This window comes from Penicillium canescens (genome assembly GCF_028828765.1).
Source record: "Penicillium canescens strain IBT 15451 chromosome Unknown utg000001l_segment0_segment0, whole genome shotgun sequence".
Classification (NCBI taxonomy): domain Eukaryota; kingdom Fungi; phylum Ascomycota; class Eurotiomycetes; order Eurotiales; family Aspergillaceae; genus Penicillium; species Penicillium canescens.
Window position 1 is genome coordinate 2,232,296 of NW_026703963.1, and position 11,936 is coordinate 2,244,231.

An 11,936-nucleotide genomic window follows, 5' to 3' on the forward strand; every position below is an offset into this window, starting at 1 on the left:
AATGGGACTAGCGTCGAAATGGGCAAAACGCGACTTGCGCAGACTGATCTCAGGGCGAGTCTTCCCAGTCGATCCTGTCTTTAAATCCGAGCGTGGAATTGGGATTCGCCTGAATTGCTGCATTTTCATTTGGCAATCTCCAAGTCGCCGTTGTCACCACTCTTTGTGCTTGGACCAACCTCAATTCTGCCTTTGGTGATCAGCCCTTCCAACGCCAACACGAGCATCGCAAGCTCTCCTCTCCTCGACTGAACCCTCGAAGGGGCATGTTCCCGTGCAATTAAATCGCCAACATGTCCCCTCTCAGAGGTTATATTACCTCTTACCCTCCGCGCGTGCGCCAGTATGGAAACGCGTTGCTCACACCCGTCAACCCTCCGTCGCAGACCGGCCCGACGCCGCGCACCACGAAGCGTGGGACTACAGCTATCAATTACGCAGAGGATGGATTCGATGATGAAGACTTTGATGAAAGTGATGGTCCACGGCGACCAACGGGTCTGAGAAGCCTTCGGCGCGAAGAATCAACTGCCGACAAGTTGATTCCGTACTCTGAGAAGTTGGGCAAAGAAGTCCATGAGCCAGTAGAAGTACAGGGTCTCTTCCGAGAATGGATGATCAAGCGGATGCTGCGACCAGCGTATGTTCCCCATTGACAAGATTCATCTTGCCATCGCTGTCATGACCTCTGTCTCGCCTTTCTGTTCATTTGGCTAACATATAGCGCGGTGATTCTAGATGTGCCGATCAACTTCAGATCCAAGCGCAGCTCCCTCTCACCCTTGTTCCTATTCGAATCGACGTGGAAGTCCCCGCGCATCAACCCCTCGAGCCCTTCCCCTTCCCGCGCACCACCGTGGATCCTAGCATCAACCCGACTCTTCCTGCATACCGCAGACCCGACCCATTACCCCCATTCAGAATCAAGGACACCTTCCTTTGGAACCTCCACGAATCTCTTTCTACGCCTGAGGAGTTTGCAATCGGATTCGTTCGCGATCTCGATCTTCCCAACCCGCAAGCCACGACTATGACTATCAGCAACCAGATTCGGCAGCAGCTGGAGGAATACGCTGGAGTCGCACTTCACCCGCTCTTCCAGAGCTCAGATCCAGGCTTACTGCCAAACCCCCGCCTCAGACCGAACCATCCCGAGACGCCTCCATGACGCCCGCGGCTGTTAATGCTGGGACACCCAATATTGCAACCCCCAATATTGGGACACCGAACCTTGCAACTCCCAACCCTGCAACCCCCGATACCTCAGCTCCAGCCAATGGAACTACTGTGACTGTCACCAAGGTTGCATTCGTCAATGACAGTCTTTTGAACCCAGATGATGCCTACCGATGCTTGATCAATCTCAACATCAACTTGCAGAATAAGCTGTACACGGACAAGTTTGAGTGGTCCCTACTACATCCACCTGGTATGGCCGAGGAATTTGCGCGCGTCACTTGCGCCGACCTCAGCTTGGGTGGTGAATGGGTCAGTGCAATTGCGCACGGCATTTACGAAGCCGTCTTGAAGTTCAAGAAGGAAGTCTGCGAAGGCGGTACTCTTGTTACTGGGCTGAACGGCTACGGGAATGAAATCGATAACTTGGCGGCAAATGGTGTTGAGGCAGGCTGGAGATACGAGCCAGAGACTCTCTGTGACGAATGGGACCCCAAGGTCGAAACTTTGTCCAAAGAAGAGATTGAACGGCGAGAAGGTGATCGCGAGCGCCAGATCAGACGTCTCCGCCGGGAAACTGCCAGATTCTCCTCAACTACAGGTATCACGCCTGATGCATCCAGGCAAAATGGTAATTACTTTGAAGTCGACAGCGGCGAGACTCCTCTTGGTCGCGGTGAGCGGAATAAGCGGAAGCGCCGATTCCGCAGCTTGAGCCCTTCAGGCAGAAGTGGCACACCTGGTGGTCGTGGGACTCCAGACACCGGATCAGGGGCTGGATATGGCGGCGGAGGTGGAACGCTTTCTGACTGGTACGTTGTCTCGGCGCATGTGTATCGGAATCCATTTACTAATATTTATCCGCAGGGAGCGACAGAGCTGGCGATGCAACAACTGCATGGTGTGGGGTACTGCAGTATGGGCTGTACGAGATGGTCCAGACGGTCCTCGGGTAAGTTGTCACTTTACATTTTGCAGTGAGATCTGTCTAACAATTCTCCTTCCAGACACTCTGCCACAACTGTGGCCTGCTGTACGAGCGTGACAAGATTGCACCGGAGTGGTCCAAGGATCTTCATCGCCACGACATCCCCGTCGGTCGATTTGGCTGATCCGTCCCCCGCCATCTGTTCTCGCTTCATTACACGATATGTACTATCTTACTGAACATCCATGACCTACTTTACGCCATCTACTTCTGCGTGGTCTTCACGTCTTTAATCCGCTATTCCCGCTTCCATTCCCATCTTTCTGCATCGTGCAAGGCGTATGGCCATATGTTTCGTTGCGGACACCTGCTGTCAATAAAAACCAGCAAATTCCCAGGATACCGTTTTCTCACTTCCAATCTATCTCTTTCTTGTCTCGGGCATGAAAATCGCATACTCCGTCTACCCACGTGGACATAGAAGGCAAAGAGTTATAAAAAGAGTAGCAGACATAGAAGAGTTGATACCGGTAGCCTCACGCAGTTGACTGGACGCTTTTTCTCTTCTTCTGACATTCTATTTGACTCTTTTTTACCCTTCCTTTCTTTTTTACCCCTGCTCTCTGCTCCTCGCAGTGAGTAACTTGGGCGGCATGTCTCTTCTTGGTTTATCTTTCTATTGGTGCGTTTAAAGGAAAATTGGGCTGGCGTGATGATGGCTCTTTGGTTTTTTTAACTCATGTATGACTATGACTATTGACTGGTTCCGTTTCGTACTTGGATTACTGTAGTAGCCCACACAATAGTGTAGATGACAAGTATGCTGCCATGGAATTGTGTTGTCTGTCAGTTGCACGATATCTCTGCACCCAACTGATTTACATGGCCAGACCTACCAACTGCGCCCGACTACAATGTACCCTTCGAGCTAGGCAAGACTGTGGATGGTGACCCAATTAGACTACGAGTCCGCGATTTAGACAAACTGCGATGGAGAAAGGGCAGTCTTGTTTCCGCTGGGAGTGGCCGCAGAGCAGCTTGAAGGCCAAAAAAGGCATGCAACTGATGTATGGAAGATAATATTCGATCACACCGAATCAAGATCAAATGCCGATTTGGATGGATATGGTAGCATGCTAAATTCAGGGCAGCTTGTGCTGTCCCCAAAGAAATATGCTACTCTCTTCCTATAGCTTGGAGAATATGGTAAAAGATGGCCAAGGAAGAAGCAATGTCGTCGAAGGCCAAGAAAATAACCTTTTGGAAAACATTAAAATACATTATTATGGAAATATGCCTAGGAAAATCACAGCTACTCCCAACTGACACCATCTATTTCTTAGGCCAAGGCCAAGACCAGTTGCGAATATACTCAGGATCAAGACCATTATTGAACGCCTCTTCCTTACCCGCCAGTTGCGCATTAATCAGCTTCTCTCTAACACCAGCAGCGGTATTACCAAGCGACTGAACCAAATCAATGGCATCAATAGCAAGACTGTACCGATCCGTGTTGTTGCGCATAGCGAGCTCGAAGGGCGTGTCGATATTGCCCTTCTCGCGGTATCCGCGCACATGCAGATTGTGTTGACCGGGACGCTTATATGTGAGCCGGTGGATGAGCCACGGGTACGAGTGGAAGTTGAAGATGATTGGCTTGTCTGTGGTGAAGATTGCTTTCCATTTTTTGTCGGACATGCCGTGGGGATGGTGGAGCGTTGAGATCAGTCTGAATAGGTCTACTACGTTGACGAAGCGGACTTTTAGATCGGGGAGGTGCTCGCGAAGGAGGGCCGTTGCAGCTAGGGCTTCGTGGGTTGAGACATCGCCGCATGATGCAATTACGACGTCGGGCTCGGAGTTTTGGTCGTTACTGGCCCAGTCCCAGATTCCGAGACCCTTTGTGCAGTGTGCCACTGCTTCGTCCATGTTAAGGAATTGGATGTGCTCTTGTTTGTCGGCAACAATGACGTTTACATAGTTCACGCTGCGGAGACAGTGGTCCATCACTGAGAGGAGGGTGTTGCCATCGGGTGGGAGGTAGATGCGGACTACTTCCGGGCTCTTGTTGGCGACCACGTCGAGGAAACCGGGGTCCTGGTGGGTGAAGCCATTGTGGTCCTGTCTCCAGACGGTGGCGGTAATGAGAATGTTCAGCGAGGCGATTTTGGCACGCCATTCAACTTCAAGACATTTCTCAATCCATTTGCAGTGCTGGTTGACCATCGAGTCAATGACGTGGATGAACGGCTCGTAGCTGTTCAGCAGACCGTGTCGACCAGAAAGAATGTAGCCTTCTAGCCACCCTTCGCAAGTATGTTCGCTGAGAATTTCCATCACACGACCGTCCGGCGCTAGGTTACCGCCATCTTTATCTTCTTCGAAGTAATCGCCCATCCAGACTTTTTTGCCAGATTTGTACACCTCCGCAAGCTTGTTCGACTCAGTCTCATCAGGACCGAAGAGTCGGAAAGATTTCATGTTCTGGGCGACTAGGTCACGGAGGAACTTGGCCATGTTTGCCATGCCTCCTTTGATGGTGGAGCCTGGGACAATGTCCGTGAATCCATACTCCCGGAAATCAGGCATGTTGAGAGGTCGGCGCAAGAGACCTCCGTTGCCAACTGGGTTGGCACTGATCCGGGAGTTACCAGTGGGTGCCAGCTCTTTGAGCTCTGGGATCAATGTGCCATTCTTATCGAAAAGCTCTTCTGGCTTATAACCCTTCATCCAGGTCTCCAACAATTTCAAATGAGGAGGGTTAGTGCGCACATCGGTGATGGGGATCTGATGCGCGCGCCAGAAGCCCTCAAGCAGGTGGCCATCAACCTCTCGTGGAGCGGACCATCCCTTGGGGGTGCGGAGAACGATCATTGGCCAGCGGGGTCTGAAGGGCGTCTTCGTCTCTCGGGCTTGCTTCTGGTGCTTCTTGATCTCCAAAACACACTGTTCGAGAGTAGCTGCCATGGCTTGGTGCATGGTGTCGAATTCGCTGCCCTCGACAAAGTAGGGCTTCCATCCGTAGCCAACGAGCAAGGCTGTCAGCTCGTCATGACTGATTCGTGCAAGAACAGTAGGGTTGTTGATCTTGTATCCATTGAGATGGAGTACAGGAAGAACCGCACCGTCAGCAATTGGGTTCAGGAACTTGGTGCTGTGCCAACTGGTGGCGAGTGGGCCGGTTTCTGACTCGCCGTCTCCCACCATGGTCAAAGTGATGAGGTTTGGGTTGTCGAAGACTGAGCCAAAAGCATGCGAGAGCGAGTATCCCAGCTCACCACCTTCATGGATACTACCAGGTGTCTCGGGAGTTGCATGGCTTCCAATACCACCGGGGAACGAGAATTGCTTGAAGAACTTCTGCATGCCCTCCTTGTCTTCGGCCTTGTCAGGGTAGACCTCGGAGTAGACCCCCTCAAGATAAGACTGCGAGATAATTCCAGGGGCGCCATGTCCAGGGCCAGAAACAAAGAGCACATCAAGGTCATACTTCTTGATGAGTCGGTTCATATGAATCCAAGTAAACGATTGGCCGGCATCAGATCCCCAATGACCCAAGAGTCGAGCTTTGAGATGCTCCAGTTTGAGAGGTTCGGTAAGAAGAGGATTCTCACGAAGATACAGCATGCCCAAGCAAAGGTACATGCTAGCACGGAAGTAAGCATTCATCTTCCGAACCTCCTCGGCATCAAGAGGCTTTCCCTCCACCGTCGAGCGAGCTTCTCCATAAGCAGAGATACTCTTCTCGCCTGTATTTGGTGCCATGCTGTGTAACTCCAATGAACAAAGATGGTTTCACAGTATGCAAGGGCCTTGGAAACCTTGTGTGATGTTGTTCCGGGGATCCGGTGAATGTAGATTTACACTGAAATTGGAGAGAGATGCAAAAGTGAGAGAAGAGGGCAAACCTGGAATCCAGGTCATGTTTCGGCTTTTTAATAATAAGGATAACATCTTGATTGCCTGACAAGTCAATGACGTGGAGAAGTAAACGTACCATTGGGCGTTTTTGTCAGGCAATGCATGTATCATCGAATCGGGAGCCTGTGTCGTTTCTGCCTCAGGCCACAACTTGTCTACATGTGTATAGTTCACTGGGTTGTTTCTTCCTGTCTGTTATTCAAGACCATTATACTCAATGATGTTCAGTCATTGATGCCGGAAAGCCTCGAAAGTATTGCTTGCCGAGTTACATCCTGCATAGCACTATCTCCTTGTGCGACTCAGATCAGTGCTTGAATACTTGGATGTCGAGACATCCGACATGACCAGACGAATCTTTCATCATTTATATCCCCAGCAACAGCAAGGTATGTTGCGTAACCTTGCATAGCATTGAACGGGAGTCAAAGCTGTTAGTAGGCCGTAGAGCTAAGTCGCGAACTAGGTCTCTATCGCATGGTTCGAAACACGTATCATCTCATCAAATCTTCAATTTGAGATATTTTCTGGCACAAAATAACCGCACATATTCATAATCGGTAGCTTGCTTTGCAGAAGGGTGTTGCGTACAGCTGGCCGTATCAACACGGCTATGTATTTGGTGCTAAGCGAAGATTGGGGGCCAGGGGATGATGGTTAATATGCTAAGGCCTGGGCTAATTTCGCAAGGCAAAGTACACTTTTCTGTTCATTTTAGGGTCCTTTCAAGTGGCGCACATCGTTGGCCGCCGCCCCAATGCCAAGTCTGCCAAGGCACCCAACTCACATTGAACCTTTACCCCTTCGTATTGAGCTTCCCAAAACGAGAATAGTTCCCACGAGTTCCTTGCACACGCAAACCAAGGCGTACTAAGGGTCGCTAGTTAGGGCGAACTGGCAAACTTTTCGTTGGGGTCACGGGGCGGCTCCCGAGCATGGCTAGCTTGGAGTTAGGCGTTTTGTACTCCGCTGGGGGCCGTTTTTCTATTTTCCGACCCTCGAGTTCAATCTGGGCTCACTCTCTGTTCTATGGGGGAGATGTAATAGTTTGCATTGGCTAGGTAGCATATCAGGAAGAACGCTGCTCGACCCCCGACATACTGACCACGATGAAATTAAGGGTATTTTTCGGTCTCGTATCAGGTTTAACATGAATGGCCACAAAGGGCAACAAAATATATCAATGCCGATTGGCCGCTTGGACATAGCAAAGACAACAAAAGGAAACTTCAAGAATACGGTAGCACTCAGGCCTCGTATTCCCTAGTTCTTCATGACTGGCTGTGCCTGTGGAGGTTCAACGGGCGCGGGGGCTGTGTGGACAGGACCCTGACCCTGACCCGGGGCAGGGTTGGCCGGCGTGAAGACCTGCACTGTGCCTTCATCTGGAAAGATTGCGATTTTGTTGTTGCAGTTTCCACAGAAGTGGTGGCAATCGTGGCACATCTCCATGCAGTAGGGCAAAAAGGCGCAGATGATGCCACCGAAGAGACAACAACAAACGGCAGCCATACTGTCAATGATTAGTATCGAGAACAAAACGCGCAGTTTATGAATTTTAGACTTACGATGTGGAACTGGTGCTCGTTTTGTCGACTCTAGTCATGGCATTGTGGAAGCAAAATGGACAGTTCACGTATCCTGGCGCCTCGCCCAACTGATTGAGGGGGATAATATTCGGAGTGACTGCAGCCGGTGCTATCTTCTCTGGTACAGGACCCAGTGTGTTGTAGTCTGCGGTGTTAGAGGTCACTGCTGGTGCTGGTGCGATCACATCTCTGGGGTTTCTACGTACGTTAGTTTTGAATGCCCGAACTTGATTGAGTTACATACTGTTCATATTGGGGAGGACTTGTCTCAGGGATGGCCGTGACAGTATCAGCTGCTGGTACCGTTGTGCTTGCTGTTGTCTCTGGTGCCGAATCAATAGGAGCTGGGCCAGTCGCAGCCGGGCTGGCCACTGGGGTGGCCACTGTGGGTTCCTTGCGGTCAGACATGATGAATGTGTCTAGTTTCTATCCAAGTGAAAAGTTAGAGAAGTGGAAGAGATGGAAGGGAAGAATTTCTTAAATGCATGGCCAATCGTACAGGGTCTAAGCCCTATGAAGAAGGGATGAGGCTCAGCGCAGCAGGTGACACGGGAAACAAGCGAGAGAACCAAAACGGCCAATCAGAAGTAGGCATTATAGCATTTACATGTACTTCGCTAGGAATTTAGTATTAACGTTAAACGAAAGTAAACGTCCGTACTAAGATCCGATTCAGGACGTGGGGCCGCGTTGAGCTCCTCCACTGTGACTCAGTCGCGAGTGCGCCTTGGACTACATGTCAATAGCGTGGATTTTCTCGTCTGATTTTTCCTTATACTTTTAACCCATATGATCGCATAATTTTATTGAGGAGATCTTGATGACGTGGAATAATTCTTTAATCTGCCGGTATATAATACGCTAATCTGTTAGACTCAGGGGCATGCAGGGTTCGCGCCTGAAATCGAAATACGCGGGCGCAGCCTGGCCCCGGGGGCCGAGGTACACCAGGCGATCTAGTTGAAGCCTGTCTCCCCCTGGTCGCATTTTGAATGAGCAACGTTATTGTATTTAAGAGAACTTGACTGCGATCACAAGATTAACGTTAATATATCTATGCACGTCTACGTTCATATACAGTGGGGCAACCGTGCCCTTATTCGTCTCTCCATTGTGGCTAAGATCTTTAGAACTGCTCATGCTTGTACACATGCTTGACTTTTTGATAACGTTATCACATTTGAGGTTGTACAAGTATAAAGAGATGCACGAGAGATGCTTACACTCTGGGAATAAACTAATTATGATATAATTCAGTGTCCGAGTATACTATCTGAGTAATTGCAAGATGAAGCTTGAGCTACTGGGCACTCGAGCCCACTATAAATTGTACGTTCTCCTATAACAAGCACCCGGAGGTTGGAAGTGGATGTGATCGGAACAGAGCCCAGATACATGTCATTGAGACATCCAATGATCTTCAAGCGATTACCTCATGTTTTGGACGCGTCAAAAGCGCAAATGGTTCAGCCCCACTGATCGACATTTCCAGAGGCAACCGAAACTTCCCCTTTCTTATGTGATAAGTTAGTTCTTATGTGATAGATGTGATAGTGGGACTTATTTAGGCCCACGCATCTCCTCCGCATATCTTTCCTCTTGAATATATCTCCTTGCACGTGTGCTGTCATTTCAAGCTTTAACCCTAAATGATATCACTTCGCCTAACCACCGAAAAACTCCGGCTGGGTATCCAGTTCATAATACCAGCATATCTGGTCTATGTTTTGTCCGTCGTCATATACAACCGATATTTCCACCCCCTACGTCATTTCCCTGGTCCATTTTGGGCTTCAATTACTTCGCTATGGCTGTTCAAAACGTATCGTCTCGGGAAAGCAAACGATATCCACCATGAACTCCATGAAAAGTATGGCGACTTTGTGCGCATAGGTCCAAACCACCTTGCTGTGGGAAATCCCGCCGCAATTGAGACCGTGTTTGGGACCAAGAATGGTCGCACGTGGCGGAAGGGTGGTCTTTACGAGGGATTTAACATGCATATCCCGAATGCTCGTACGGACAACTTCTCTGAGCGGGACGAGACAAAGGCTGCCGAGAGACGGCGGTTGGTCGGTGCCATGTATTCCCAGAGCAATGTTCTCAAATACGAGCCTTGTATCGACAGGCTGATTGGCTTGTTCCGCCAGCAAATGAAGAACCTTTCCGAGTCTGGCGAATCCATGGATATGAGCGTCTGGCTAGAGCGTTACACATTTGATGTGATGGGCGAGATCTTTCACGGCCGTGAGGGTGGATTCGGCATGGTCCGTGACGGGAAGGACTATAACCGCTGGTGCTATCTCATGAGCGTTATGCCCGATGTGGGCGCTTCCATCACTTATATGCCACGGGGCTTCCAGTCTCTATATCTGCTCTCTCAATTGGCATTTCAGCACACCCGAGATGGCATTGTGGGTATGCTGGATACTGTCACGCAGGCTAAAAAGGCTGCCAGCGAGCGATGGAAGTTGATGCAAGAAGGAGGTGACTACCCTAAGACTGATATGCTTTCCGGTCTGCTGGAGATGGTGCGCGAGAAAGGTGAAAACATCAAGTGGAACTTCTCAGACGTTGTAGTCGAGGTCTGGTCCGTGATCTGGGCGGGCAGTGATACGACTGCCACAGCCTTGACGGCCATATTCTACCACTTGCACAAGCATCCCACCAAGTTGGCGAAGCTGCGACAGGAGATTGATACGGCATTTGAGCAAGGACGTCTGGAGAATCCGGTGCGCTTCAGTGCCGCGCGGAAGCTCCCATACCTTCATGCTGTTGTGATGGAAAGTATGAGAATACATCCCTCAACAGGAGCTGGATTCCCACGGGAGGTACCCTCCGGTGGTGTGCAGCTATGTGGTACCTTTGTCCCTGGTGATGTGGAAGTCCTCATGACTGCAGCTGCTGTGCAGGTGGATAAGCGGGCCTTTGGCGAAGATGCTCATGAATGGATCCCCGAGCGATGGCTTCAAGACGCCGAAACTGTTCGACAGATGGAGAAATCCATGCTACAGTTTGGTCATGGACCGCGGATGTGCCTTGGTCGGACTGTCAGCGAAACTGAGATGTATAAATTACTCCCTACCATCCTGCGAGAGTTCAATTTCGAGATGTTGGTTGATCGATGGGAGGTGCACAAGGGATGGTTCAATCGATCGAAGAATGTCACTTGCCAAGTTCGACCGAGGAACTTGGAATGAATGGGTTGTTATTCTTAGGCTTATATGCCATAAATTATCATAATCGTACACATTTAGCCCAATAGACCTGCGGCCATTGAAGTATCCGCATTGGGGAAATATTTGCCCACTCGATCCTTCAAGAAGCAATTTCCCTCCTGTCCTCCGTCGTAAGCAGCTGTCAAATTGGCACTATACACCACTCCTTTGCATGTCCCAGCCTTGGAACTGTCCGCGTTCCAGTCCACGCATTGTGAAATGCAAGAGGGCAATGTATATTCTGTTGACAAATCTAAGTCACCTACTTTTCCTTTGCCGTTGGCTGCTCCGTCACCACTCGGCCAGTCCACAGCACACAACAGTGTGAAAATAGCACCATTAGAGCCCGTGATTGTGGTGAGGTTCTGACCGGGGCATGGATTTGAAGCTATTCCCGATGTTCCCGATGTGACTGGGCCGGATGATGTTTCCGATACAGTGGAAGTGGTGGTTGGATCAGGAATTGACGATGTTGTGCTCACCGAGGATGCCGTTGTCTTTGGAGATAATATAGAATTCGTGGAGGCGGGTGTCGATGAATCAGAGTTCCTGTGTGATACTTAGCTGTGTACGTATCAATGGATGACCGACTTAGAACTTACCTTGAATTCTTGTTCAAAAAATATCCTCCTATGCCTCCACCCACACCAGCAATGATAACAACCAATATCGCAATCACCAACAACAGCCAGAATATTGTAGACCTCACTCCACATATCCTTTTGTGGTCTCGGCCTTGTGGGGGGCCAACTTTATTATTCTTTTCGAGGGGAGGAACGTAATCAGGCTTAACCTGGGGAATATAATTCGGCTCAACATAGTGTAATCCTCCTCTTGTTGGCTTGACTTCTTTTTCCGTCTCAGGAACCACCTGGGGTCCGCTATAGCTCTTCACAGACGCCATCTCGGACCCGGGAACAACTTCCAATCCATCCATCTTGGATAATTGGGAGATATGTTCGGTGTAGAGCATCGCTGCCTATCGAGGATCTGCTGGTGTGGCGGGGTGTATTAACAAGGGAAAGTTGAGTATGTGCCAAACATGGTAGTTGCCAAATGCGATTGAACCAAGAAACATATTATTAGAGGGAGGGTCTGCATTAA

The 11,936-nt window shown here is 49.8% G+C and overlaps 5 protein-coding genes across 5 annotated transcripts; 2 read left to right on the plus strand and 3 right to left on the minus strand.

Annotated features, from left to right (window-relative positions):
* The first annotated feature begins 48 nt into the window (after window positions 1-48).
* Window positions 49-2,678, plus strand: N7446_000842 (putative RSC complex subunit Sfh1). Its single transcript, XM_058509609.1, has 5 exons — window positions 49-640; window positions 739-1,078; window positions 1,105-1,988; window positions 2,044-2,128; window positions 2,184-2,678. The coding sequence occupies exons 1-5, from the start codon at window positions 294-296 to the stop codon at window positions 2,286-2,288; spliced, it is 1,761 nt and encodes a 586-aa protein (XP_058378588.1). The 5' UTR covers window positions 49-293; the 3' UTR covers window positions 2,289-2,678.
* A 758-nt stretch (window positions 2,679-3,436) lies between these two features.
* On the minus strand, window positions 3,437-5,869 carry N7446_000843 (phosphoketolase family protein; the record flags this gene model as incomplete). Its single annotated transcript, XM_058509610.1, has 1 exon — window positions 3,437-5,869. One exon carries the CDS (start codon window positions 5,867-5,869, stop codon window positions 3,437-3,439), a length of 2,433 nt encoding a protein of 810 aa, XP_058378589.1.
* A 1,419-nt stretch (window positions 5,870-7,288) lies between these two features.
* N7446_000844 (LITAF-like zinc ribbon domain-containing protein) lies at window positions 7,289-8,022 on the minus strand (the record flags this gene model as incomplete). The annotated part of the gene is made up of 3 exons (XM_058509611.1): window positions 7,289-7,538; window positions 7,594-7,812; window positions 7,859-8,022. 3 exons carry the CDS (start codon window positions 8,020-8,022, stop codon window positions 7,289-7,291), a joined length of 633 nt encoding a protein of 210 aa, XP_058378590.1.
* Window positions 8,023-9,263: 1,241 nt separating this feature from the next.
* N7446_000845 (cytochrome P450) lies at window positions 9,264-10,814 on the plus strand (the record flags this gene model as incomplete). Its single annotated transcript, XM_058509612.1, has 1 exon — window positions 9,264-10,814. The coding sequence occupies one exon, from the start codon at window positions 9,264-9,266 to the stop codon at window positions 10,812-10,814; it is 1,551 nt and encodes a 516-aa protein (XP_058378591.1).
* Window positions 10,815-10,867: 53 nt separating this feature from the next.
* N7446_000846 (uncharacterized protein) lies at window positions 10,868-11,769 on the minus strand (the record flags this gene model as incomplete). The annotated part of the gene is made up of 2 exons (XM_058509613.1): window positions 10,868-11,381; window positions 11,435-11,769. The coding sequence occupies 2 exons, from the start codon at window positions 11,767-11,769 to the stop codon at window positions 10,868-10,870; spliced, it is 849 nt and encodes a 282-aa protein (XP_058378592.1).
* Between the last annotated feature and the right edge of the window lie 167 nt (window positions 11,770-11,936).

What these genes read in the sequence shown, in the direction of transcription:
- N7446_000842 (XM_058509609.1), top strand. Translation starts at nt 294, where the DNA reads ATGTCCCCTCTCAGAGGTTATATTACCTCTTACCCTCCGCGCGTGCGC. An exon ending in AAGCGGATGCTGCGACCAGC is followed by an intron (nt 641 to 738) that starts GTATGTTCCCCA and finishes CGGTGATTCTAG; the next exon opens with ATGTGCCGATCAACTTCAGA. An exon ending in ATGGTCCAGACGGTCCTCGG is followed by an intron (nt 2,129 to 2,183) that starts GTAAGTTGTCAC and finishes TTCTCCTTCCAG; the next exon opens with ACACTCTGCCACAACTGTGG.